We start from the raw sequence: 25,718 nt of genomic DNA on the forward strand, positions 1-25,718 counted from the left end.
CATTTTCAAGCCAGTCCTACAAGATTGACGGTTGAAATCTGATTGGGTTGTCATAGCGACCAGTTCTGACTTTTATAAACCATCCGCTGTAGACATCCACAGTCCCAGCCTACTGGTTTTACAGAATTATCAGTGATCTGCGTCCGAGGTATGACAAAGATGCAGCCTGCAGTATCTGTGTGAATGAGGCCACCGCCCAGGTCTGGAGCAGCGCTCACCCTCCGGACAATGTGTACACAATGGGTACACATTGTCCGGAGGGTGAGCGCTGCTCCAGACCTGGGCGGTGGCCTCATTCACACAGATACTGCAGGCTGCATCTTTGTCATACCTCGGACGCAGATCACTGATAATTCTGTAAAACCAGTAGGCTGGGACTGTGGATGTCTACAGCGGATGGTTTATAAAAGTCAGAACTGGTCGCTATGACAACCCAATCAGATTTCAACCGTCAATCTTGTAGGACTGGCTTGAAAATGAAACCTGGAATCTCATGAGTTCCTTTGGAGAAAGCACTTTTGCCATCCTGAGAGGAGGTTTTTTCCTGGAGAAGGGAACAACTGGCTTACCTTAAGGGGATCCCCCGGACCTGTTACAGGAGTCTGTGATGACCCACCGTGAGGGAGACGCCTGGCTGCCTGGATTCTGATGTTCCCATTGCCCGTGATGCATAATCACACATGCGCATAACCCATGCGTTTCCGGTGAGTGCGCATTTCTGTCATTCTGATAAAGTGGAAGCCGTGGGATTCCGTACCTCTACAGTACACCATTGTGATACCAGATTATCACTCTATTGACTTTTTTCTTCTTAGCGCTGCACTTCATTATTAAAGCTAAGGGCTAATTTGTGAGTTTTAAAAGCTGGGCACCAATGCTTGGTACATACTGTCATCTGCAGGATGGCGGGGGGAGGGCAGTGAAATGAGCAGCTGAAACGGTAAGCATTCTTTTTACAAAAAGGAGCACTGCATGTTTAAACAGAATTGCAGGTATGTAGTTCAGTTGGTCCAGCCTTGACCAATGTAACAATGCATATGCCATATCCGTGGGATCCCTCTAGAATTTGGAAATCACTGTAGTAAATTCAGTTACTCCAGCGATCTCCACTAGCTTCTGCTTCCCGCACTGAGCAGCTGCCCTTCTGAATTCTGAATGCAGGAGGACTGCCGCTTGCCATGGGAGCCATTCAGAGAATGCTTTGCATTTTCCAAATGAATGCAAAGCAATCTCGGATTGGAGACAGTGGAGAGCATGATGTAACACTCAAGCCTTTCCACCTTGTCCAATCAGGAAAAAAATTGCATTAATTGAGAAAATGCAAATAGTTCTCTGAATAGCACCTGTTGTTGAGTCACCAACTTCCTATATACACAATGCAGCAGAGCAGCCTCTCAGCACAGGACTTGTAAGCAAGTGAAGATCACTAGAATAGCGGTGTCTACTACAGTGATTTCCAGCTTCTACAGCAGTGGTGGCAGACCTATGGCATGCGTGCCACAGCGGGCATGCAGAACCCTCTGTTGCTCATGCTCGGAAAGGAGTAGTGGCGCCAGGCGATGACGTCATGAGCCGCGACTCATTAGCCGTGACTCATCCAAGCTTTCACATGGCTGGTTAGTGCACTGCTGCATGGCTGGTTTGCCATCACTCTTCTAGAGGGATCCCTCAAGTATGATATATGCAGAGTTACATTGGTCCAAGCTGGAGCAATATAACTTTGAATAAAATGCAATACCTAGAATTCTTTAATCTACTGAGGATGTAATGTGTAGGGATGCTTTTGACTAAAGTCAGTAAAGGTGAACTAACCCTTTAAACCCAACTGGTAAAATAATACAAGCTTTAGCTTATTAATATACTTTCATCATTCTTTTAAAATATACAGCTTTTGAGAAAAGAATACTTGATGATCTTGCCATATAGGGCCTTGTTGAGGCATTTCCTCTTATGGAGTGACAACTGTTTCCCACTGAGCACCTTTGTTTTCACCCTGACATATCTGCCTCTGACAGAAACTACATGCAGACCTGTATCATGCAGTCATGAATAAATCCATAACCCAGCAGCAACCTCTTATCACTGGGTCTGGAGTCCTCGGTACAATTCACTATTAAACTCATAAACCTCTCTATTATGGGTACTACTATGATTATAATATTTGCAAACTCAAAAAAGAGGAAAACCACCACCATTTCCTCCTTTTTTTTTTTTTTGAGTTTCTGAATATTATACTTTGGGAAAACACCACTACAGTAGTCCACAAACAAGGAGGTTAATTTGTGCTGGCATGGTCCACCATTGTCACGATCAGTAAACTTCCAGATAATATGCAGCTGGTGCTGGAGTTATTGTATGTCTGCAGGAAGTGTCTGAAAGAGGCTATGAAAGATTGGCAATGCATTGGAACTGAGTTTGGTAATGCTGCTAGTTTGAATGGACATTAAATATGACCCAATTCAGATCTAGTTTTAAACGGCCTTCTTTTCCAAAACAGGTGTGAAAATGTAAAGTGAAATCTGAAATATTATGGGCATCACTTCCAGTTTTTTAGAGCACCTCTAAAAAAAAAAAAATGTATTCTATCCTCTGAATCAAATCCATGTCCTCATTTGTGTTAGCATGAATACCCAAGACTCTAATCTTAACATTACCTGGGACCCAAAATAATGATTGTCTTTTTTTTTTTCCTTTTTGTGTGTGTGTGCGTGTGCTGTTTTCTTGTTTCCTGAAGGGCATGGTCAAGGTTTGAAAACTTATTTATTAATATTATTTTCTATCTTCCTCCTCAAGCAAGTTTACTTTGCACCCTTCTTTGAATCACACAAATCTCTCTACGTCCAGCAAAGGACTAATGTCTGTGTTGCCTATTGCACCCTTTCTGTTTCGGCAGTGCACCAAGCCAATGACTATGTTGCACGTTGTTTTGTTTCTGGAAATATTCTTAATTTTGTGTCTGGTATTCCTTGTTGCATTGTGCCTGTGTCCATCACAAATCATTGTATATGTTTCACAGCATTGTATGTCAGCAAGTGCTAATTGCGCTGTGCCACTTTGTGATGATCTGCTGCCTGCACCAACTGAGCCTTGAGATCTCTGCTGTTTATCCGCCTTGTCAAGATGTGTGTGTTATCTGAACATGTCTTCATCCAGCATTCTCTCCCACAGGACCATCCCAGGGCAGAATATGAGGCTAAGGTCCTTCAGAAGTCCCTCAAAAAGGAGTACAGACACAAAGAGGTAATAACCAGTTAGGTTTAAAGAAAAGTCATTGTCAATAGTTGTATCATAACTGCCCTAAATGCAAGTGTTCTCTCCATTATGGGGCCAGGCTACTTCTTTGCGAAGGACATTTTATGTTGACAGTACTATTGAGAATGTACTGTATGTAAAATGTTTTTTCATGGAGTAATCCTGGCAGCTAGGATATGCTTACATATGTTTGTGCTATCAGGCAGCATTTTTTTCTTTATTAAGGGTCATCAAGTTTTATTATCCTGGGTATCCACTGCATAGGTGTTTGTCCAGCACAGTATGGAGAAACACAATATGACCAAAAGCTTGTGGACCTCCAACCATCACACCTATATTGAGCTTGATGGACATCCTATTCTAAAACCATAGAGGCGGCTCTCATTGTGACTACAGCAGCCTCTACACAGCTGGGAAGACTTTTAAGATGTCTATAATATTTTGGAGTGTGTCTGTGGGAATTTGTACCCATTCATCAGGTCAGGTACTAATGTTGGAAGAGAAGCATTCCAGTATATCTCAAAGTACTCAGTAGGTTTGAGGTCAGGGATCTGTGCAAGCCTCTCAAGTTCCTCCACACAAAACCCCTCAAACCATGTCTTTATGGAACTGGCTTTGTGCATTGGGGTACAGTCATGCTAGAACAGAAAAGGGCCTTCCCCAAACTTGTGTGACAAGGCTGGAAGTGCACAATTGACTAAAATGTATTTTGTATCTTGGAGCATTGACAAAGTCTCTGGAAAAATCTAAACTCAGTAATTTGAAGGGGTGTCCACATATTTTGGCAATATTGCATAGGTGCTGTATATCCACCTGGATGTTCTTGCTGCCTTTGCTGCTCTATACATGATTGGTATATCTGAAAGCCTAGAGCAACCATTCTACAGAAAGTTTTGATGCAGTTTTGACATGAAGTCCATGACATATTTCTCTTTATTCCACCAATGATGGCAAAATTGCCTATTGTATGAAACCATAGTAGGAGTAGATTACTGCTATGACCAGGTTAATGCCATATCCATATTTTACATTTGAAGTGGTTCTAAAGGCAGAAAGTTTATCCATAAAGGTAAAAAACCACCTGCATGCAGCTCCCTCCCCAGCCCCAATCTCAATCCTATAATATGCAGGAAAGCAACCACTCTCTTGGCTCTTCTCTCCTCATTGGACAGAGGCAGCATTGGCTGCTGCTACTGTCAATCACACCAGTGATGAGAGAGCGGGGGCATGGCCTGGCCATGCTCCTGTGTGTTAATGGACGCCCAGAGCCGACTTGGGAGCGAGTATGCACGAGTGCCCCCACAGCAAGCAGCCAGAAGTGCCGGCAGAAGGTTCTGAGAAGGAGGATCTGGGCTGCAGTGTGCACAACCATTACACAAAGCAGGTAAGTATGACATGTTTGCTATTTTTAAAGAATAACATTTTTGCCTTTAGAATCACTTTGAGTGCTTTTACCTGCTTCTAGTGTTTATATAACCAGAATCTTGAGATGTGGTACACAAAGAACATATGTGTACTTTCTACTGTTGTTTAGTGAACTTCTATTCTATGCCTCAGATGCGTCTCTGGTCTATTCAGCTTCTTTTCCTGTGTACATTAGAAGCATGTTACTAACATTCACTTAAATGCAGGAGATCTACAATGCCAACTGATAATCAGATTTCAATGTGAATGTAATGTAGACATTTTCAATGGTTGTAGTGCTTGGTATACAGGTAACAAAAAAAAAGAAAATTATCTCTTTTATGTCTTCTATCAGCAGCTGCTTTTACTGCTTATTGTATGTGTGACAAACATGGAATGAGTATGTGTCACTGCCTCTTCCTCGGTCACTGGTATATCTATATGAGGCACTGAATCTGTATCAGTGTCTCTGATAGCAAAACCTCATTATAACCTGAATTGTGCACTGGAGGCATGAGCCACTGAGCGCCAGTATCACGCAAATAAAATTGGCCAATGAACACTTGCCCATCAGTATCTCTATGTGGACAATACAGTGAGCTGACAGGACAAATAGAAGGGATTTTTTTACAGTAATTTAAAAGAGGAATCCTAATCTTTCAAAAGTATATTTGTAAATGTAATCAAACTAATATGAACTTCAATGTGTGTGAATGATTCATTGAAAAGTCAACAACTTCGTTTTCACATTTTATATAGATTAGTCACCTTTTCTAGTAAAAAAAAAAAAAAAAACATCCATTGTCAGTTTGTGGGCTAAGTGGAAGAATTATCCCTGCCCTGCCAGCATGAATGCTTATTTTCCTCACTACTGCTGGCTTCCTCTGTGCAGTATGACTGGTCCCCTGAAGCTGCTTCCCTTCATCACTCTACCACTCGCAGACCTTCTGACATCATCCCATACAATGCAGGACCAGCAGTCTTACATTGTATGTGAGGACAAGGGCCTGCCAACATCCCTGTAGGAGAGAAATGGCTGACAGAGGAGCGAGAAATTCCATATAGCTGCTTATTCCTTTTCCCTAGCAGGTGGGAACCCTTGTCTTTTTTTTTTTTTTTAGCCATGTGCAACCCATTGGGGAGATTTTCATTCACTTCCTGTCCTGTAGACACCGAGAAGTAAATATGTAAACACTCCACAGCGCAAACATATATAATATAATATATATATATATATATATATATATATATATATATATATATATATATATATATATATATATAAAACAAAAATCCAAAAAGTCCCAAAATTGTAAATGTGCTCCAATCCCAGAAACAGTGCTCAAAATAATCTTCCAAAGTGCTCTCACCATCCGTGACTGACATTCCAATCACCACTCACCAGATGGAGTGGACTCTTTGCTGGTATGGCTAAACAGTCAAACAAGCTAGAAAGATCGAGTGCATCCTCCCCAGATATATCTGTACTTGATATTCTCCAAAAGCGATCCCCACCACATATGGATGGCACAAAGTTACCTAGAAAACCCCAGAAATGCTACCCCACTGACAAGTCCACTGTCCCTGGAATCATGTGAAAGCATATACTAGGAAGCCCCTGCTACTAGCAAGAACGCCTGAGGGAAAAACAACAAACCATTTGGATGTTCCTGCTAGGTCAGAAGAAACACCATTACTAAGGACATAAGTGACTGGTCTCACAGTTTCACTTTCAGACTAGGTTCACACTAATGCGGTGCAGTACATCGCATGTGATTCGCACAGGAACCGCACTGCATTCCTATGCAAATCTCATGCGAATTGTGTGCTGTGGGATTTGAGCCATATATTATGTATGGCTCAAATTGCACCGCATCTGCACCAAAAAGGTGCAGGACCCTTTTTTGGGTCCACACTAGAATCGGATCGAATGAGTATTCACACCTATGCCATCCGATTCTGCACATCGCACCACGTTTGGCAGACCGATTTCGGGGTGTTGTTAACATACACATCCACAGCAGTTCGCATGAACTGGGTGCGATTCTGATGCGGTGCAGAATTCGCACATTGTGAATCCAGGCTCTATGATCATCAGAAACAGGACAAATAGAGAGGGTGAATCTCCCGAAAGGGAACACAGATGGCAATAAAACCCTGACAGGTGTTCTAATCTCTCTCCACTCCATCCAAAACTTTAAAAAAAGAAAAAAAAAAAGTTTTGGCTTTAGTTACACTTAAGATTTTGTCTTGAGTCCCCCTATCAGGAAAGCTCTTTGACATTGTAGATTTTCTTTGTAACATTGTAAACTTGATCCAATGATATACTAGAAAAGATCCATTACTGGTATCCCTGACTTCACTGGGCCTACCCAGCCTGGATGTGAAGGGGCAGTGCACACATGCAACGTTGTTCATTCATTGTCACTGATCGAATAATGCTTTATAACACTATTGCATGGTCCTTTTTGTTTCCTCCAAATGCAATCAGAAGCATCAGCCTGTTCCTGAGGACAACACAAACAAATGGAGGCAGAGAGTTAAGACTGCCATGGCTGGAGTGAAATTGGTATCTTTTTTTTTTTTTTTTTTTTTTTTTTTTATACCCAATCTCCAGAAATGGTTTATCCAAGCGAAAGCTCAGTCACATTGTGGTTTATTTTGTTCAGCAAACTGAGGGGATTATAATGAGTGTGCAACTGAAAGAATGAAGCTTGACATTACCAGGCTGAAAGAAATCAGAATTAAGCCACCAGCCTGTCTTCTAGTAATATCTGAAATGATCCCCTCGGGCTGCTATATACTTTAACGTCACTATAGTTGTCTTTCCCATGTCACCACACTCCAGTCTCTGCATGGCACATGATCACTGTGAATGGCTGGGTTTTTCTGCACCTAGGCCTTATGCATGTTGCACCTTGTGTTAGAGAACTGCTTTACTGTTGTCTCAAGTTATTTTTCTTATATATATTTGTAGAAAACCAAATATCCATCGTTAATTGCTCTTTGTTAAAGGATCAGTCCATTCACAGCTGGCATTTCAGTTTTTATAGATCTGGAAAGTCACTTCATCTTATGCTTTCCTAAAGTGTATGTCTGAGTAAAATTTTTAAAAAATATACAAAATATATTTTAAAAAAATCAGTGCATCTCTGCAATACATGCACAATTTCCCATGTTTGTAATATAACTGTTGACACAGAAATCTAGTGAGCTCCTAACTTCATGTTGGAGCTGAAAACACAGTTTTTGCCACCCCTTGACCGCTTCCCCTTTACCAGGAAAGGCAGCAGCTCGGCGTGTACACATGCCCCCTATCGTGTTTGTTGGGCACTTCCGCCTGCTGATTTTGATCAGTTCCAGTGAATGGAGCTGTGTTGCAACTCTCCCGCATCTGCATTCAATGCACACAGTTGCGGAACAATAGTCAGGCATTAAGGGGCTTAAAGCAAGCATGAAGAGGTGATACATGGCCACCTCATTGCCTGTCAAATGCTCTCTTAAGAACAACCCAAATGCAAATCGCTCTTCAAACAGCAAAACTACTGTAAATGAAGCCTTACTGAGCTACAGAATACTTCCCATGATCCTTGTTTCTATAACCTATGATGGTGTTCTGTAGTTCAGAGGTGAACCAGGCAGGGCTGATAACCCTGCACTGAATTTCCTTGTAGCAGAGTGAACAGGAAGTTGAAAACTTGCTGGATTTTTGACCAGGATCAGCTAGTATTTTTCTATATTTGCAGAAAAGTATAAAACGTTTCTAAATGTGGATATATCAGAGATGGACTGAACATGTTTCTATTTTGCTGAGACATATCAAGTTGCTCAGAGAACTGCTGGTGAGAACGTTGTGCCCAGTTCCAGATCAGATGTATACCTGTTACAAGGGGGTTTCACTTTCTGATGGACTTTTCACTTTATGTGGCACAAAATGCAATAAGAGGAGTCTGATCTTCCTTATAGCTTGAGAAATGACACCAAGGTGGGTGGGAATAGAGCCAAGAATAGTGGAAACTACATATAACCGAAATGTCACTTTGTGTGGACTAGTCCTTTAAAAATATGCATTTTGTTAAGATATTAAGAATCTGAGCCTATAGTGGGCTCTAGTCAAACAGGTACAGCTAAAATGTTAAAATGCATGACCAGAGTGGTCATTTATTGTGAAATGAACTTTTATTATAATTAAATGTAACTGTTTGTCAGTAGACCTTTTTATTTATTTATTTTTGGTCCTCCAAGCTCTAAATTTAATTGATGAAAGTACAAATTAAGTCTGTCCAGTTTACATTAAAGGAAGGATACCAGCAATGTTAAATGCAACTGTATGGTCTTAAAGGATAAGTTTACCTTTTAGACAAAAATAATAAATGCATATTTTTTACAGGTAAAAAAATGTGCATTTATATTTTGTGTCTACAGGAGCCAGGAAAACATTGCCCCAGCAATCAGTAAATCGCTGATGCCGTGCAGGTCTCCTGTAGACCTGTCTGAATGTCTGCTTGCTGTACGGGATGCACAAGCAAGCATATATTCTGACATGAAGCTTCAATGAACTACCATGGCGCTCCACAGCGGAAGTCCATGAATGAATGATGTGGTTGTGTGGGCGGAGTCCCGCATGGCTGCGCTGTTTTCAAATTTCACAGCTAGTACGGGGAGTCAGAGGGAGGGCAGGCGGCGGCTGCGGCTATGGGAACATGTTACATGTTCCAATCTAACAGGTGGAACATGTAACCTGCTCCCAAAGCTGAACTTATCCTTTTAATTCTTCATATTTAGTCTAAATGATAAAACGTTTAGCATAGTTGACAGAAGACCTCAGGAAGCCAAGAAAGATTTATTAATTGACATCATAAACCAGGTCCTGGACTATGGTGCAAAATTATTTTATAGTTACACCATTTCAAATATAACTAGTAAAAACAAAAGGTACACTTGGTGGGCCCCCAAAACTTACATCTACTGCATTGCATCCACTTACTGTGTTATTAGAAACCATATTTTCATTATGTGTATATTAAAATTATACACCGTACTGAAATAATGATATAGTGACTCTCAACCTCAAAGTCAATTAGGCCCATTCACCTATTACTCAAGGGCGCTAAACTGGATTGTCTTCTTATGAAAATCCTTAGTCTTGTTACAAAGCAGGGTGTAATTAAAAATGGCAATCTATTATCCAATCCAATGCAACAGTGTTATACTGATGCATCAGATCCACATACCCATGACCCCTTTCTAAAGGATGCCATGAATAATTATAGCATGTACAATAGTGACCTACAAGTGTACAGAACCCAGGAGGCCAATATTGCAGGTAATCTTGCATGATGGAACATTTCTGACCATTATATTGTTATAGTATGGATGGGATAAAACCCCTGTCATTTTCACGTTTTTAATTTTCTGCTCTGTGTCCTACTGGGGTGGTATCCAATGCAACAGGTGAAATCTCTACAAATGATGCAAATTCCCCATTTAATCAGTTGTCAACAGAATAGAGGACAATTTGGATTTGTAGATTTAATTTTAGTTTAGACTAGATTTTCAATCACTGTCTTGGTGGTCACCAGTACAGACCGAGAAAATGAATCTACCTGGCAGAACCACAGACAGCAATAAAACATGACAGGAGTTCTAACCATTCCCCAATCCTGGAAAAAAAACAAATAGGTTGAACCATACATCACGCCAATGCACAGTGGGCACCAACCATACATCTAATGGAAGTACTAGGCTATTTGAGAAGCTTTAGGTACTAATGTGACTCGAAAAGAGAGGTTGAGGGAAGCTTTATGATCTACTCTATTTTGGTTTACAAAGGTATTGTATAGGGAAAAAAATGTATAACAAATTCCAAGCACCTTGGAGACATTCTTCTGAAGCAAAGCTGAATGAAAGCATGTAGGAATTTCTTCTACAAAGCACTGCCCCCTTTTTTTGTACATCAGTAAACAGTGTATGAATTCCAGACACTGACGTCTGTTTGGCTTTGGTTTCACTGTAGCTCCATCAGTCTTGTGTGTGTTTACATGCTGTGATGTCATCCACCGCTATTACTCTATCTGCCATGAATCCGTTTTGACTCTGTTGCTCTTCTGGATTTTAGACAGAAAAGGAAAAGCTGACATGGAAGGACAGAACTCCCGCCTATTTCACAAACTTTGTTGGCATCATTTTTATGGTGAGTATGTAGCGCATCATTATTGCATAATCTAAATACAAATCCAACTGTGAAACTCTTTAAGAAGTCTTTGTTGGGTCTGAGAACAAATGAAAACTCCAGGTCCCTGCAACAGGAGAGCTGAGCTGGATATAGACAGTGTATTTTCATTTAACCAGGGATCAGGAAGGAATTTTTTCCCCTGCAGGAGCAAAATTGGATCATGCTTTTGCTATTTTTTGTTTGTTTTCCTCTGGATCAACTGCGGGTATAAGATTAGAACTTTTTTTTTAATGGTTAAACTAGATGGACTTTTGTCTCTTTTTCAGCCAGACTAACTATGTAACCAAAGGGCAGTAATGCCCAGTGCCCTCTTACTATAGAACTTCAGATGAATCTGTTTCTCTGCTCTGTCCTTTGTCCTGACACTATCCTGCATGAGAATATTGTTCAGTGTTGGCAATTAATGCAGAAAATTTGGAAAGTAAGTGATACCCATTATTGGCTAACTTTGGTATTATAGATACACGTTTTCAGGATCTCTTAGTTAGGCTTATGTGTTTAAAATCCAACAAAGGGCTCTAGGGCATCCTGAAAGCTTGCATTTTTACTAACTTACATTAGCCTGTAAAGGATATCCCGTAAACTCTGAACTTGATGCTGAAGTATGTAAGCGTAGCACTACCCCTATAGGGGTACTGGCATTAACTGGTTCTTCCCTAATAGTACAGAGGCTGCCCACCAAAGCAAGCACCAGTCCATTCACACCGGCTCCAATAACATTGTCTAGGGCAGGGGTAGGCAACCTCAAAGAGGCGAAGATCTACCTGATCAACATGGGAGAACTTAAAGATCACCAGGCACAGTGTTGCCTCCTCACACCTGTTTTAAATCTCTAATTGCTATACTACCATGTCACAATCGAATGCATTGCTCAGCAATCATGGATTTAAATCAGGTGATGAGGAGGCAACAAAATGCCTCCTCACCAGCTGTCATTGCAGAGGAGCAGCAGTGCCTACTGCACCTGTGAATGAGACCTTAGTTGTAATTGGCAACTTGTTCACATGTAAAGTTGGGGGTGGTAAAACCCTGCGGTTGAATCACTATTTTGCCACCCCCAATCTCTACCCCCTTTTAGCTGCTGAGGCAGTAGCCAAAGGTGTACACATGCTGCAGCAAGAATTATACCCACTGTTGCTTTTGGCCGGTGCTACCGCTAGTCAACCGAGACCCATTTAAGTAAATGGGCCACTCTGCAAGTGCCCTGCAACTGAATGCTTCTGCAGGGTCCAACGGGTTAAAGCAGGTGATGAGAAAGCAACAACCACTGCCTGTTTAACCCCTTGTTTGCTGTACTGCACAAGGTTGCAGGGCAATTGTAGAGTAGCCTCATTCACTTGAATGGGTTATGCTTGGCAGGTGCTACACTCACCAACCATAACAGGGCATAGGAGCCAGCACTACAGAGGAGACATCAATTTATGCGACTCTTGCTCCCTACTACAGCTCCAACTTTACAAGTAGTCCTTCTGTGTTGCACTCTGTTTGCTGCTCTGCAATTGTGTGTCAGCAAGCTCAGACAGAGATCTACCAATCACCTGGTCAAGATCTACTGGTATGTCACGATCTACTGGTTGCTGACCCCCATCTAGGGGATATCATTTTAAGATTTATTGCTTGAAGAAACTTTAAACAATAGAGGGGTTAGGGCAAAGGTAACTCCAAAATGATTAGCACATAGCAACCAGAGGACAATCTTCTTGAGTAAACATGAATGTTGTACAGTCTAAACCGCTACAGCTGAAGTTCATGAGGTAACTTTCTAAACAGGCTCACAGCTGGAGACCATGAAGAAAGTTTCTTTGGCATCTGGTTACCTTGCACCTATGCTCAACTACTGGTAGCCAATGCGATTTTCAGAACACCACACAATCACAGGGACCAATTTAGGGTCTTTACTCACTAGTCCCCTGGAGAGCTGCCAGCTTCCTCCAGACACTCCAATGAGTGAGACAGTCCTTCTCTAGACCTGATGCCTTGTGGAGGGATCTTGCAATCAACTTTAAAGCAGATTCATCCATGCCCTCAGCCCTGACACTGCTGAGGCCTCTAGAACAGCTGCAAAGTCCATGGGCTACCTCAGGGCAGCAGCCCCTCAATGCTCTGGAACCCTCCTGTGGATAGAGAACCCAGCTCTCCCTCGCTAAGCTCTAGAGACTTCTTCCAGAAGCAGGGAGAAGCAATAAAACTCTCCCAGCCCTGAAACTCTGAGCAGACCAAGACAAACAATCACTGCTTTCTTGATTACAGAAGGGGCCAAAAAGTAAGTTTGACTCGCATCCTATGCTAGGGGGGTGCAACATAAGAACAATTACTCGAGACCCAAAAATAGCTGATGTTCATGGAATATTAGTCCCGATAAACATATTTTTGTACAGTAGCTTTTTAGTTAAATTATAAATATATGTACATTTTTATTAAGGAAAATTTATTTCATAGGTATATTTTTTTTCTCACTAGATCGGTTTGACCTTTGCTATTGTGTTTGGTGTCATTGTATATCGAGTCTCTACTGCAGCAGCATTAGCAATGAGCTCCAACCCATCTGCACGTGCTAATGTCCGGGTAACCGTTACAGCGACAGCGGTTATCATTAATCTGGTGGTGATTCTGGTACTGGATGAAGTGTATGGTTGTATAGCACGGTGGCTCACCCAGATTGGTATGTCATGTGCTTTGACTTTTTCAATTTATGGATTCCCATAGAACTGCCTGATTGGGCTGATTTAATTGCAATTTGTACTGCAAATGGTTGTAGACTTGATGATGAATAATATTAATTTGCTCAATTGTTGGCTTTTGCATTTACTTTGTACAGAGGTCCCAAAAACTGACAAGACTTTTGAAGAACGGCTGATATTTAAGGCTTTCCTGCTGAAGTTTGTCAATGCTTACACACCAATTTTTTATGTTGCCTTCTTCAAGGGTCGGTAAGTAGATGTTTGTGCAAGGAATGTTATACCATGAAGTAATAATTCTGTTACACATATAGCCAACTATCGTTCTTTGCTTTTTTCCTTTTTTCCCCCTTGTTCTGCCAGGATCCATCTAACTGTTCTTCCTTCACTGTAATGTACAGATGCAGGAAAAGAGGGATCTGTTCTCTCTGTAGAGAAAAGAAGCAGTGATGGGCAGAAACTTTCCAATGTATCTGCAAATCTTCAAATCTGATTATTAAAATGTTTACAGTATACAATTGTGCCCACATTTTAACTCCTATGCTGTCCAAGTTATTCCAGGAGATGCTCAAATCTGGTGCATTACTTATATCAGCCTGTGTATGGGCACCCAAATGTTATGCATTACACAACTGACTGCTACAGATAACCTTAGGATATCAGTGGGTGGTGTTCCTGTTGAATGAGTTGGAAAGTATTTTCTCAGAAATTGCTGTTACCCATTGGGCATGTTCAAATGTAAGGAGCCTACTGAAATCCCAAATCAGCCCTCAAGTTAACCAAGTTTAATAGTAACTCACCTATACAGTGCCTTGAAAAGTATTCATACCCCTTGAAATTTTTCCACATTTTGCCATGTTACAACCAAAAATGTAAGTATATTTTGAGATTTTATGCGATAGACCAACACAAAGTGGCACATAATTGTGAAGTGGAAGGAAAACGATAAATGGTTTTCAAATTGTTTTTACAAATAAATATCTGAAAAGTGTGGCAGCATTTGTATTCACCCCCCTCTACTTACCCCTAATTAAAATCTAGTGGAGCCAATTGCCTTCAGAAGTTACCTAATTAGTAAATAGAGTCTACCTGTGTGTAATTTGATCTACGTATAAATACAGCTGTTTTGTGAAGCCCTCAGAGGCTTGTTAGAGAACTTTAGTGAAGAAACAGCATCATGAAGGCCATGGAACACCAGACAGGTCAGGGATAAAGTTGTGGAGAAGTTTAAAGCAGGGATAAGTTATGAAAAAAAATCCCAAGCTTTGAACATCTCACAGAGCATTGCTCAATCCATCATCCGAAAATGGAAAGAGTATGACACAACTGCAAACCTACCAAGTCATGGCCGTCCACCTAAACTGACAGGCCAGGCAAGGAGAGCATTAATCAGGGAAGCAGCCAAGAATGCCCATGGTAACTCTGGAGGAGCTGCAGAGATCCACAGCTCAGGGGGGGAGAATCTGTTCACAGGATAACTATTAGTCATGCACTGCACAAATCTGGCCTTTATGGAAGAGTGGCAAGAAGAAAGCCATTGCTCAAAGAAAGCCATAAGAAGTCCTGCAAAGAAGCCATGTAAGAAACACAGCAAACATGTGGAAGAAGGTGCAGATGAGACCAAAATGTAACTTTTTGGCATAAAGCAAAACGCTATGTGTTTAGTGGAAAACTAACATTGCACATCACCCTGAACACACCATCCCCACTGTGAAACATTGTGGTGGCAGCATCATATTGTGGGGATGCTTTTCTTCAGCCGGGACAGGGAAGCTGGTCAGAGTTAATGGGAATATGGATGGAGCTCAATACAGGGCAATCTTAGAAGAAAACCTGCTAGAGTCTGCAAAAGACTTGAGACTGGGGTGGAGGTTCACCTTCCAGCAGGACAACAACCCTAAACATCCAGCCAGAGCTACAATGGAATGGTTTAGATCAAAGCATATTCATGTGTTAGAATGGCCCAGTCAAAGTCCATACCTAAATCCAATTGAGAATCTGTGGCAAGACTTTGAAAATTGCTGTTCATAGATGATTTCCATCCAATCTCACAGAGCTTGAGCTATTTTGCAAAGAAGAATGGGCAAAAATGTCCCTCTCTAGATGTGCAAAGCTGTTAGAGACATATCCAAAAAAGACTTGCAGCTGGAATTGCAGCAAAAAGGTGGTCCTACAAAGTATTGACTCCGGAGGGCTGAATACAAATGCATGCCACACTTTAACATATTTATTTGTAAAAAAAAATTGAAAACCATTTATCATTTTCCTTCCACTTCACAATTATGTGTCAATTTGTGTTGGTCTATTACATAAAATCCCAATAAAATACGTTTACCTTTTTGGTTGTAACATGACAAAATGTGGAAAATTTTATTTGTAAATTGCATTAGTTCTTCAAAATGCCTTTTTAATATAATATAAGCAAATTACTGTTGACCTGAAAGTTGAGCTTGGATTTTTCCTAATTGCGTGGTACCTATATCCCCAATTTCGGCCCGATGAATGTATACAATTAAGATACAATGATGAATTATTGGTGTCCCTTTGGGACTTTTGACTAAACAAAAATATGGTAATGAGGTTTACGTAGAACATTAAGTCTTTAAGAATTGTCCAACATTTCTCATTAATTGGTGGTTATTACTTTCAGTCTGTAACTCCCATTGCTTGTCCATTGGATGTTTTCTGTCTATTTAGAAGATGTGTTTATTGATGTCCAAGCAGCCCAAGTACAGTCCTTATTTTTGTTTTTTAGGTTTATTGGACGGCCAGGGGATTATGTGTACATTTTTGGCTCATTCAGAATGGAAGAGGTATGTATATCTCTGGGGACTGGAAAAGAACTTAGTGGAAAATGGCGTCAGCTGTGCAGTTTATACTATGTTTATAGTATGCTGGTAGCTGGAGTGGAATAGGTTTGGGAGGTGAGTGAAGCTGTCTTGGTAAAGGGATGTCAGCTGAATACTGCTCTGCTGACAATAAAGCAGAAGATGCTTAGTGGTGTGAAAGTCAGTGAATTCCTGTTATCTGTTTTCTGCAGTGCGCCCCTGGTGGCTGTTTAATGGAACTGTGCATCCAGCTAAGTATTATCATGCTTGGGAAACAGCTGATTCAGAACAATCTCTTCGAGATAGGAATCCCGTGAGTCTTACATCTCTATTAATTATTCAAGTTAGAAAGCACACACTGTATTTTTTGACATGTCCTTAACATACATTTATTGACTTGCTAGGAAGATGAAGAAGCTGATCAGATACCTGAAATCAAGACGACAGATATACAAGGACCATGAGGAGCATGCCAAGAGGAAACAGCGTTATGAGCTGGACTATAATCTGGAACCTTTTGCAGGACTCACCCCGGAGTACATGGAAATGAGTATGTCCAATACTGCTCAGGAGGTTTACCTTCTTAGGATGAGCTACACATAAATAATGGGTTCTAAATGGAACAGTGAGCAGGATTGGGGTTTTAATCTGAGCTATTGCCACTAATTTATACAAATATTTGTGGTTATTCAAATTTAAAGCAGAAGTCCAGTAATCTTAAACCTACTCCCACCCCCATTCTAAGTCCTTTACTAACTAGCTTGAAGAGGAAATATGTGTATACTTGCCTATTCTGTGGGCGTTCTGGTCCAGTCATAATAACCGTTCCCAACGCGACTTCAGGGGAGACGAGAGACCGGAGACAGTGAATGCCCCATAGTAAGCCTTTGGGTGATGTCATTGCCCAAGCATAGCAACCATTGTTGGTGATCTCTCCTCTCCCCTGAAGCTGGCTGCTGGGGAGATCATGTGACTGAACCAGAGCACCCAGGGAATAGGTAAATATACACATCTTTCCTCAACAGGCTAGTTAGTATAGGACTTAGAATGGGGGTGGGAACAGGTTTACAATTTTCGACCAGACTTCTAATTTTAGGACTGCTGCCAAATCCTTATGCGTATAAGAAGATACACCCAGCTATTTATCAGAAACTACTGGTTGGAATTTTTTCTGAAGCTGGCTGTGCGGGGTGTATGGTTCCTTTTGGCTTGCTGAGTTGTGGATGGTCTCCATACTGTACCTCCAGGCTCTGCTTCTGTTGTGCAATGACAGTAGTTCAGGTTTGCTGCAGTGCATACTCTGGCACTTGTAATATTCTAAGAGTAAAACTCTGTGCCTTGATATAACTTCAGCATACTTGTTAAAAGTCTACCCAATTTCTGAGAAAAAGACACCAGGCCTGAAGAGGGATCTGAGAAAATGGCAGCAATGGCTATTGCAAAACCATTCTCACTGTTGAGTTATCCATAAGGTAACATAAATGATTGGACTGAAATTTCAACAACTATAATTTGTTTCACAATAACCTAAGCAGCGAGGCAAAGACAGGGACCATGCCATGTTGTTATCAGAGTCACTGCAAGATACATGAAGCCAACATGGATTCAACCCCCATAGTTTTTGGACTTTACTTTGAATGTTTTATCTGATACTTTATAACGTGTGGTGCTGTATTTTTTCTTTACAAATGTATTCTGTTCTTTTTTTACCTGTTATTTATGTAAATGTTTCTGCTGCAGTTATCCAGTTTGGATTTGTCACTCTGTTTGTTGCCTCCTTCCCATTGGCTCCTCTGTTTGCCTTACTAAACAACATAATTGAAATCCGTCTGGATGCCAAGAAATTCATTACTGAACTTAGGAGACCTGTGGCGGTCAGAGCAAAGGATATAGGTAAGAATCAAAGGGCTTTATTTAACAGGATTGTACAAAGTGCATCCATCCAGTGTATGTATGTGTGTGTGTGTGTGTGTGTGTACAGTATATTTAATCCCTACAAGGCACCAAGCTGATTCAAATATAACCTGTAAAATGACAGTTGGATTCAGAATTCCTGTTTGGTGACTTTGAGAAAATAATAATTTTGAACTCTTCGTGGTATAGATTCAACAAGGTGTTGGAAACATTCCTCCGAGATTTTGGTCCATGTTGACATGATAGTCCATGATGCAAATCTCCCGCTCCACCACATTCCAAAGGTGCTCTTTTGAATTGAGATCTGGTAACTGCGGAGGCCATTGGAGTACAGGGAACTCATTGTCATGTTTAAGAAACCAGTTTGAGAGGATTTGAGCTTTGACATGGTGCATTATCCTGCTGGAAGTACCCAACAAAAGATGGGAACACTGTAGTCTGAGGTGATGTAAAGTTGGATGAGAAGGGACACTATAAACCCAGACTGCAACAAGCAACCATAAATCTACGTCCCAGTTCTAAAACCTGCCTGTGACTAAACCTAAAACCATGCTATGGCCTGGGCATGTGCTGCATGTATTCTGAACCTGATTCAAGTGTACAAACTATTAACATCCGAGTATCGCATCAAGTATTGGCAAAATATTTAAATTAGACACATAACAAAATAATAAGGTTCAACAGGACACTCCTAAATATCTTAAAAATTGAGAAATGATTTTCGGGAAAATGCCTTCTTGACAAACTGTTGGCAATGAATGCCTCACCCAGTGAGTTAACTGCTGTGTATATTAACCTTTGCAAGCCGCTCAAAATGTAAACAAAAAAATGTATATGCATAATGTACTGTTACATTTCATTCAGACACTTGGAGCCCATTCGTACCAGTGTAATAGCAGTAATGCATGTTATACATGCGTTAGCACGCAGTGGTTCAGTTCATTGTAAACCGCATCCCTACACACCTTAAAACGCATGTGCACCACAATGTACAGTATTCCATGCATTGCTTTGTTGTAGGCTGCCCCCTATCTGCATTGTGGTGCTTTGTAGCCCATTTAATTTGAATAGGCTGTTTAAAACACCACAACACATTGCAGCATATTGCGTGTGACCTACTGTACTAATTTTGTTTATTTTTGTCTGTGTAGCCATGGAAGATTTCCCAAATTTCCCACTGTTTCAATGTCACATTGAAATTGGTGACTGTAAATTAGGCGTAATCTCCCTATTTAAATCCTAGATAACAGTAAAAACCCCAAATGGATTATAATCCTTCCCTATGCAAGCTATGCACTTTTTTTTTTTTCAATAGTGAAGTGAAGGTGGCCACAACATTTGGGCAAGATAACAAAACAAAGATAGCCATATTCTTTTTGGATGGAACTCTGTCTAATGATACGCAGTAAGCATTACATGGTGTATGGATAGTGGCTGGTTGACTATTTAGCAGTTGGTGGGAAAGTTATCAGCTGATAAAATTTAGAAATATAGTTTAGGTGGGAGGTGAAAGAATGGTTAGAGGGTTACTAGTTAGTAAGTGGAAATGAATGAGGTAAATGTCTAGCTCCTTCATTCATGCACTACAGACTTCATCAGACTCTTAGGCATGTCATACTTCCTGGTGTTTCGGATGTCTGTGTCACCCTCTGCATGCTGTTGTTCCATCCTGCTGCCCCTACATCACAACAGGGTGCAGTAATGTTGTTGGAGTCAGAGCACAGAGTGAAAACAGCAAAGACATTCAATACTTTGCGAAGTGTCAAATGGTGAAGTATTTGACAGAGGCTGCAGAGCTGGGAGATGAAAGGCACAGACAGCTGGAGAGGCAAGTACAATACCTCTATTGCTGGCAACTGCTTTGAGCTTTTTTTTGGGAGGGGCAATGCCAGTTTGGGGTTTTTAGTAAAAAAGGAAAATTGTTAGAATTGGCCTTTTCAGGTAGACAACAGTATGTCCCCTCAACAGGAAAGCATTACCCTCCAGTTGTGACACCCTGACACAGAATATGTCACTCCATCAGGAATCTACTCTATGGGGAAAGTATAGAGGGTCAAAAAATTCTCTGTTCCTCTAACACAAATGTGTTTTTTTTTTACAGTTTGCCCGTTGGAGATATTTCTCCTAATTGTTTATCTCAGTGAATGGGGAACGAGAAGTGCTGGGAAGTTCCCGTAAGGGACAAAACAATAAGGCCCTTATGGCGTTTTTATCCTTTTCTCACTGTGTCCAAAATGTAAAGATTTTGATTTGACTTTAATTGCAAATTAGCTGTTTGACAGCATGCACTGCTTCTCTCCTGAGGTTGCTGAGAGTTGCAGTGTGCATGGGTGGCTGTTGCAAACAGGTTAGGTATCTGTACCATATTTACAGATCAGCTTTGACAACCTGAAAAATATGAAAACCATGGATAGAGTCAAAAAGATGCATAGAATCCTATACGTGACTAATCAGAAATTGGAATGCCGAAGGTCTGTGGTTGTAATAAATGTTTTTGAACTAAAATGTGTATTTTACATTGAAAATCACATACAATATAACCTGAGAAGAACCCCTGCTTTTCAAACGGTTGTGTGAGACTTCTTGACAGAAAATCTAGTCTGGCCTGCTTACAATGATAATGAAGAGAAGTATGCGTTTTCTTTTTTAAGCTTTATTCTATTCCCTGTGAGCTGCTAATACATAAAAAAGTCTTTCCAGCCCTCTGAGAAGTGCACCCTTTCTGTTAAAATCAAGGTGAATACCTGTGGGAGGGGTACAGTCTTCTCTGGATTTTTATGCTGACAATCTTGTCTGGATCCACCTCCATTAGTTCTCCTGTATTTGATGTCTGCTCTGGGCTGTCTGCTCTCCCCCTCCTCCTCCACCTCTCATACAACACACAGCTCACAGCTGTTTTTATCTGGGAACTCTACCTGTCAGAACTGCAGAATAGCAGGCAGCTACCCAGTGTACAGATAGGTGTCTGCAAGAGAATCAATCTGAACTGTGCGTTGTGTGATAGGAGGAGGGAGGAAGGGAAGAGCAGACATTCCTGAGCCTACATCAATCAAACACAGGAGAAGCAAAGGAGGTGGATCCAGACAAGATTGTCAGCATAAGAATCCAGGGAAGACTGAAGCCCCTCCCACAGGTATTTACCTTGAATTGAACAGGGTGCAGCACTAAGAGGGCTGGAAAGATTTTTATGTATTAGCAGCTCACAGGGAATAGGATAAAGCTAAAAAAAGAAAACCCATACTTCTCTTTTAAACTTTTCATCCAGCATCCGAGGAATGGATACATTTGTAAAGTCTGTTTAATAGTGTGTTCCAACTGTATCACTGAATGTTACCTTGATGCAGTTAGTGAGGCCAGCATGCAGTGTATTCAGCATGAGGAGACCAGCTGGAGATTGTAAAGGGAGGTTTATGGGATAATGTTCTCCGTCACTTCTAGCTTTGGCTGTGCCTATGACATGGAGTAAACTGCGTGAGGCACTTTTACATAACTTGCACCCTTGGCTATTAATAAAACGTAACATTATCTCGAAGGATCTCATTCTGCAAGTTAAACATTGTTTCTCAGGGACCTGCCATGTTTTCATCAGAAGTATCACACTGATCTTCAATTAACCCCTGGTGTAGAGGGCTTTGTAATAAAATACTACTCAGATGACCTGAGAGGCTTGTTTTGAAGCCTGACATGTGCTACCACTGTGTTTCTACAAGAAGTACGGATATAAAGCTTGACAGAAATGTTTCTAATTATAATTTCCCATATGAATATCTGTAATGAAGACTGTTCTGGAAGTAACTAAATGCTTGACTGTTAGAGCTATTAGACTCGAAGTTCCTTTAACCGCTTCCCGACTGCCCTATAGCAAATATACACGTGTATATATACGCGATTTTGCATTTCCAGGTAGGGGGCGCGCGTCCTACCCACACCACCAGCATTGGCTGTCAATCACTGGGTTCTGAACAGCGATTACTCGCCCGTGCCCAGTGATTGACGAGCATCTCCGACAGGGAGGAGAACTGTTTGTAAACAAAACAGTTCTCCCTTTTGGCTTGTGTACACTGCTTTGGAAGGCAAAGCAGTGTGATTACAGTGAAGCACTAACACAGGGCCCCATAGGAAAACACAACCTGCACACAGTTAACCCTTTCCTGCCCAGCGCCATTAGTACAGTGTTAGTGCTTTTTTTAAGCACTGATCACTGTATTGGTGTCACTGTGGATGTCAACGACACCAAGTCAGTTCCCCCCAGTGTCAGAATGCCTGCCGCAGTTCCGCTATAAGTCGCTGATCGCCGCCATTACTAGTAAAAATGAAAAAAAAAAAATGCCAGTATCTATACTGCCATTTGGTCTTCTGCAGACCCTAATCTGTGTTTGCCGTTGCCCTGTCAAAGCAGTGATTTCTTGCAGTGTCATGTATTGTGTCCCAATTTTTTTACTGGGAGCAGGTCTCCAGGCTCCAACAACTCTTATAGTATGTTCACAGTCTTTGACCATCTCTTGTATCATGTCTGCAGTCTCTGACCTGTTTTGTCTCATGCCTGCAGTCTCTGACCATCTCTTGTATCCTGTCTGCAGCCTCCGAGAAACTTGTGTATCCTGTCCCTGGTCTCCGACCACTTCTTGTATCCTGCCCATAGTATTTGACTAAATCCTTTTGCGTTGTCTCTAACACAGAATATTCAGTGATTTTATGTATGACCCTTAAGTGATGTCGAGGGCCACACTTGAGGCCCCCATATCAAGAAAACTGACCACCACTGTTATAGGGGATGTTCCCAAACATTCTTTAAATTATGGTCAACTTAGTTGACATCTCCCAATTTAGCCCCACCCAGGGGCGGACTGACCATTTGGAAACTCGGGCACTGCCCGAGGGCCTGGGGTCAGTATGGGGCCCCATGAGATGCACCTGGTACCTTTTTCATAGGCTTTTTTGAGTTTGGGCAAGGACACAGGGGCCCCATGATCCCCTATTGCCCGGGGGCCCCATGAGTTGTCAGTCTGCCCCTGGCCCCACCCCTAACTGTTTTTATTAGATTAATGCATTAACATCTGCCTAATTATACTTATTCCCAGTAAAGAAAAAGATGTCCATTATGTGACCACACCCTTGTTTTATGTAAGTCCAATTGATGTCTGTCATTGTATCTGTCAATTACAGACTTAAAGCAGATCTACACAGCATCTGAGCACCAAAAACCAAAATACTATTAATTTTTATTAAATTTAAATGTAAGAGCGAAAGATTTTCTTTCAGCTGTTCCATTTTTATGTATCCATATGTAACTTGGCATCATTTAAAGTCATACTGGTACCTAACAGGACTGCTGGCAATAATTTTGAAAGTCTGGCGAAGGGAAAATGGGGACATAATTAGCACATCTATTTGGCGGTCTGTAATTGTAAAAAGGTTAAGAGCTCCTTCTATAAAGTTTTGTGCAATAATGTTAAAGCTATACACAATAAATAATGCATCACAATGCACATTTGCTATCATGTTTATGCTTTTGGGTAAGATTAAATAGTATTTTCTCTTTTCAGGTATCTGGTATAATATCCTACGAGGAATCGGAAAGCTTGCGGTGATAATAAATGTGAGTTATTTTATGATTTGGTAAAAAGTCACTGTGATCCTATATTTTCATATGTTTTATTCTCCAAGTTATGTTGCACAGTTGCCTGCAAATATGTTGGCACATAATTTGGGAGTCAAGCATAGATCTTTTCATAGGCACCAAATTTGGGAGTCAAGCATAGATCTTTTCATAGGCACCAAAGTAACTAGAATTTCCAACTCTGTATCCCTCTGCTACTTTAGTTTGATTGTGGTTGATTGCTGTTTCACATTATCTTCACTTTCTCTTCAATAAATGTTTCTATGCATGGAGTAATTCTTGGTGTAGACAGACAATGTTTTGACTTCAACTGACTTGAGATTGACTAATATCTGTTCAACCAATATCAGCCATCTAATGGCTGAGATGGAAATTTCACACAATGGTTGTATTAGGATGTGTATAAGATGCTTGTTTAGCCACTTCTGTTGTTCCCACATGACATGGGCACAGTTGCTTAATGCCTTTGTCAGAATTCCAGATTTGCATGCGTATTGCCTTCTTTATGAGTATGAGCCTTCAGTAGTGACCAAGAGTATTTCTTCTTCCAATTTTCCATTGTATACTGGGAAAATATATGTTAATTATTGGCTACTATGAGGAACACTTTCCTTTCAGATCTTTTTACATGTGATCCTTCATGTCAGGCTTATTCAAATAGAACAAAATACTTATCGGTCATGTTTTTATAAATTTAATTAATGAGGTGAGTAGATTAAGAGTGTAACTGCTAGAGGTTTCAATTAATGCTTTTATTTGTATAAATATTAAAATAAACTCTTTACTTTTTGGACACTGAGTGGTATCTGAAGACAGAAATGGGGAGGTCACAAATCTCTATCCTGCAAGGGTCTCTTCTTTCTCTAGACCTTCATAAATATCCTAATATCGCTTTCATGTGTTCCCATATAACAGATACACTTTCAAAGCCAACACACCATCTGTGCTGTTACATTCTTCCTCCTGAAATACTGCTTCAGGTCCTGTTTGCTATCTTACTGCTACATCGTAACAGTTTTTAGAGTGCACCTGCCACTTGTGTCGAGGCAGCCATTTTGTTAGGGAAGTCATTTTTTTTATATAAAATAAGGAAATATGTAATGCTTTGTTTTTATATTGGTTTAGGGATGTACTATTAATAGCCTGAATATCAATATTTAGTTATGCTGACTACTCTGATTCTACTTTGAGAACTGAGTTTGGTGGACCATCTGTGTCGCTAGAATCACCAGACAGGATCATTGTGGGAGAACAGCAGAGAAATGGCAGGCAACCACGCACAGTACCAAGATGAGGCAGAAGTATAGTCTGACAAGCAAGTAGTTGGGGCATGTAGCAGACAGAAGCATGGTCAGACAGGTTAGGGATCAAGGTAGGTGTCGGACAGTAATATAATCCAAAGTACAGGCCAAGATCAAAACCCAGAAAGTAAATACAAATGGAGTAGTCAAGGCAGACACAGCCAAACTGAACCTTTTTTTATCAGGCACCTATTTAGTTTCCTAAATAGTTAAAGGCTCAGTTCCCACATTTGTCCTTGTTGCAGCAGCCAAGGAATATAATGAAACTGCCCCTAGGTCTGAAAACTGGATAAGGCCTGAGCTGTGATCTTTACTGTCTCTAGAAATGGCTTCTAGACCTCTCTCAGCCATCGGTCAGGTCAAAGATTTTTTTTTTGGTGACTGGAATGGTTTTCTCCAGGATCTCTAAATAAACAAATTTAAATAAAGGTTTGCCAGTTATGTTGTGACTATACATCTAACCATCAGTGATTTTAACACATCTCA

General features: G+C 40.9%; 1 protein-coding gene across 4 annotated transcripts in view; it reads left to right on the forward strand.

Moving 5' to 3' along the window:
- The window catches only part of ANO1 (anoctamin 1), a 249,785-nt gene that overhangs the window by 212,436 nt on the left and 11,631 nt on the right, over positions 1 to 25,718 (forward strand). For 3 of the 4 annotated variants that reach the window (XM_089684580.1, XM_089684578.1, XM_089684581.1), the window contains 10 exons: positions 3,169 to 3,240; positions 7,148 to 7,225; positions 10,775 to 10,849; positions 13,352 to 13,553; positions 13,710 to 13,821; positions 16,325 to 16,382; positions 16,610 to 16,710; positions 16,802 to 16,947; positions 18,138 to 18,290; positions 23,858 to 23,910. In XM_089684580.1, coding sequence (XP_089540706.1) covers positions 3,169 to 3,240; positions 7,148 to 7,225; positions 10,775 to 10,849; positions 13,352 to 13,553; positions 13,710 to 13,821; positions 16,325 to 16,382; positions 16,610 to 16,710; positions 16,802 to 16,947; positions 18,138 to 18,290; positions 23,858 to 23,910 — 1,050 coding nt within the window. The remainder of the gene's footprint in view (positions 1 to 3,168; positions 3,241 to 7,147; positions 7,226 to 10,774; positions 10,850 to 13,351; positions 13,554 to 13,709; positions 13,822 to 16,324; positions 16,383 to 16,609; positions 16,711 to 16,801; positions 16,948 to 18,137; positions 18,291 to 23,857; positions 23,911 to 25,718) is intronic. The other variant, XM_089684579.1, reaches the window with a different exon arrangement.

Source organism: Staurois parvus, unplaced genomic scaffold, assembly GCF_062004578.1.
Source record: "Staurois parvus isolate SC_StPar_1 unplaced genomic scaffold, SC_StPar_1.0 ptg000350l, whole genome shotgun sequence".
In the NCBI taxonomy this organism is placed as follows: Eukaryota; Metazoa; Chordata; class Amphibia; order Anura; family Ranidae; genus Staurois; species Staurois parvus.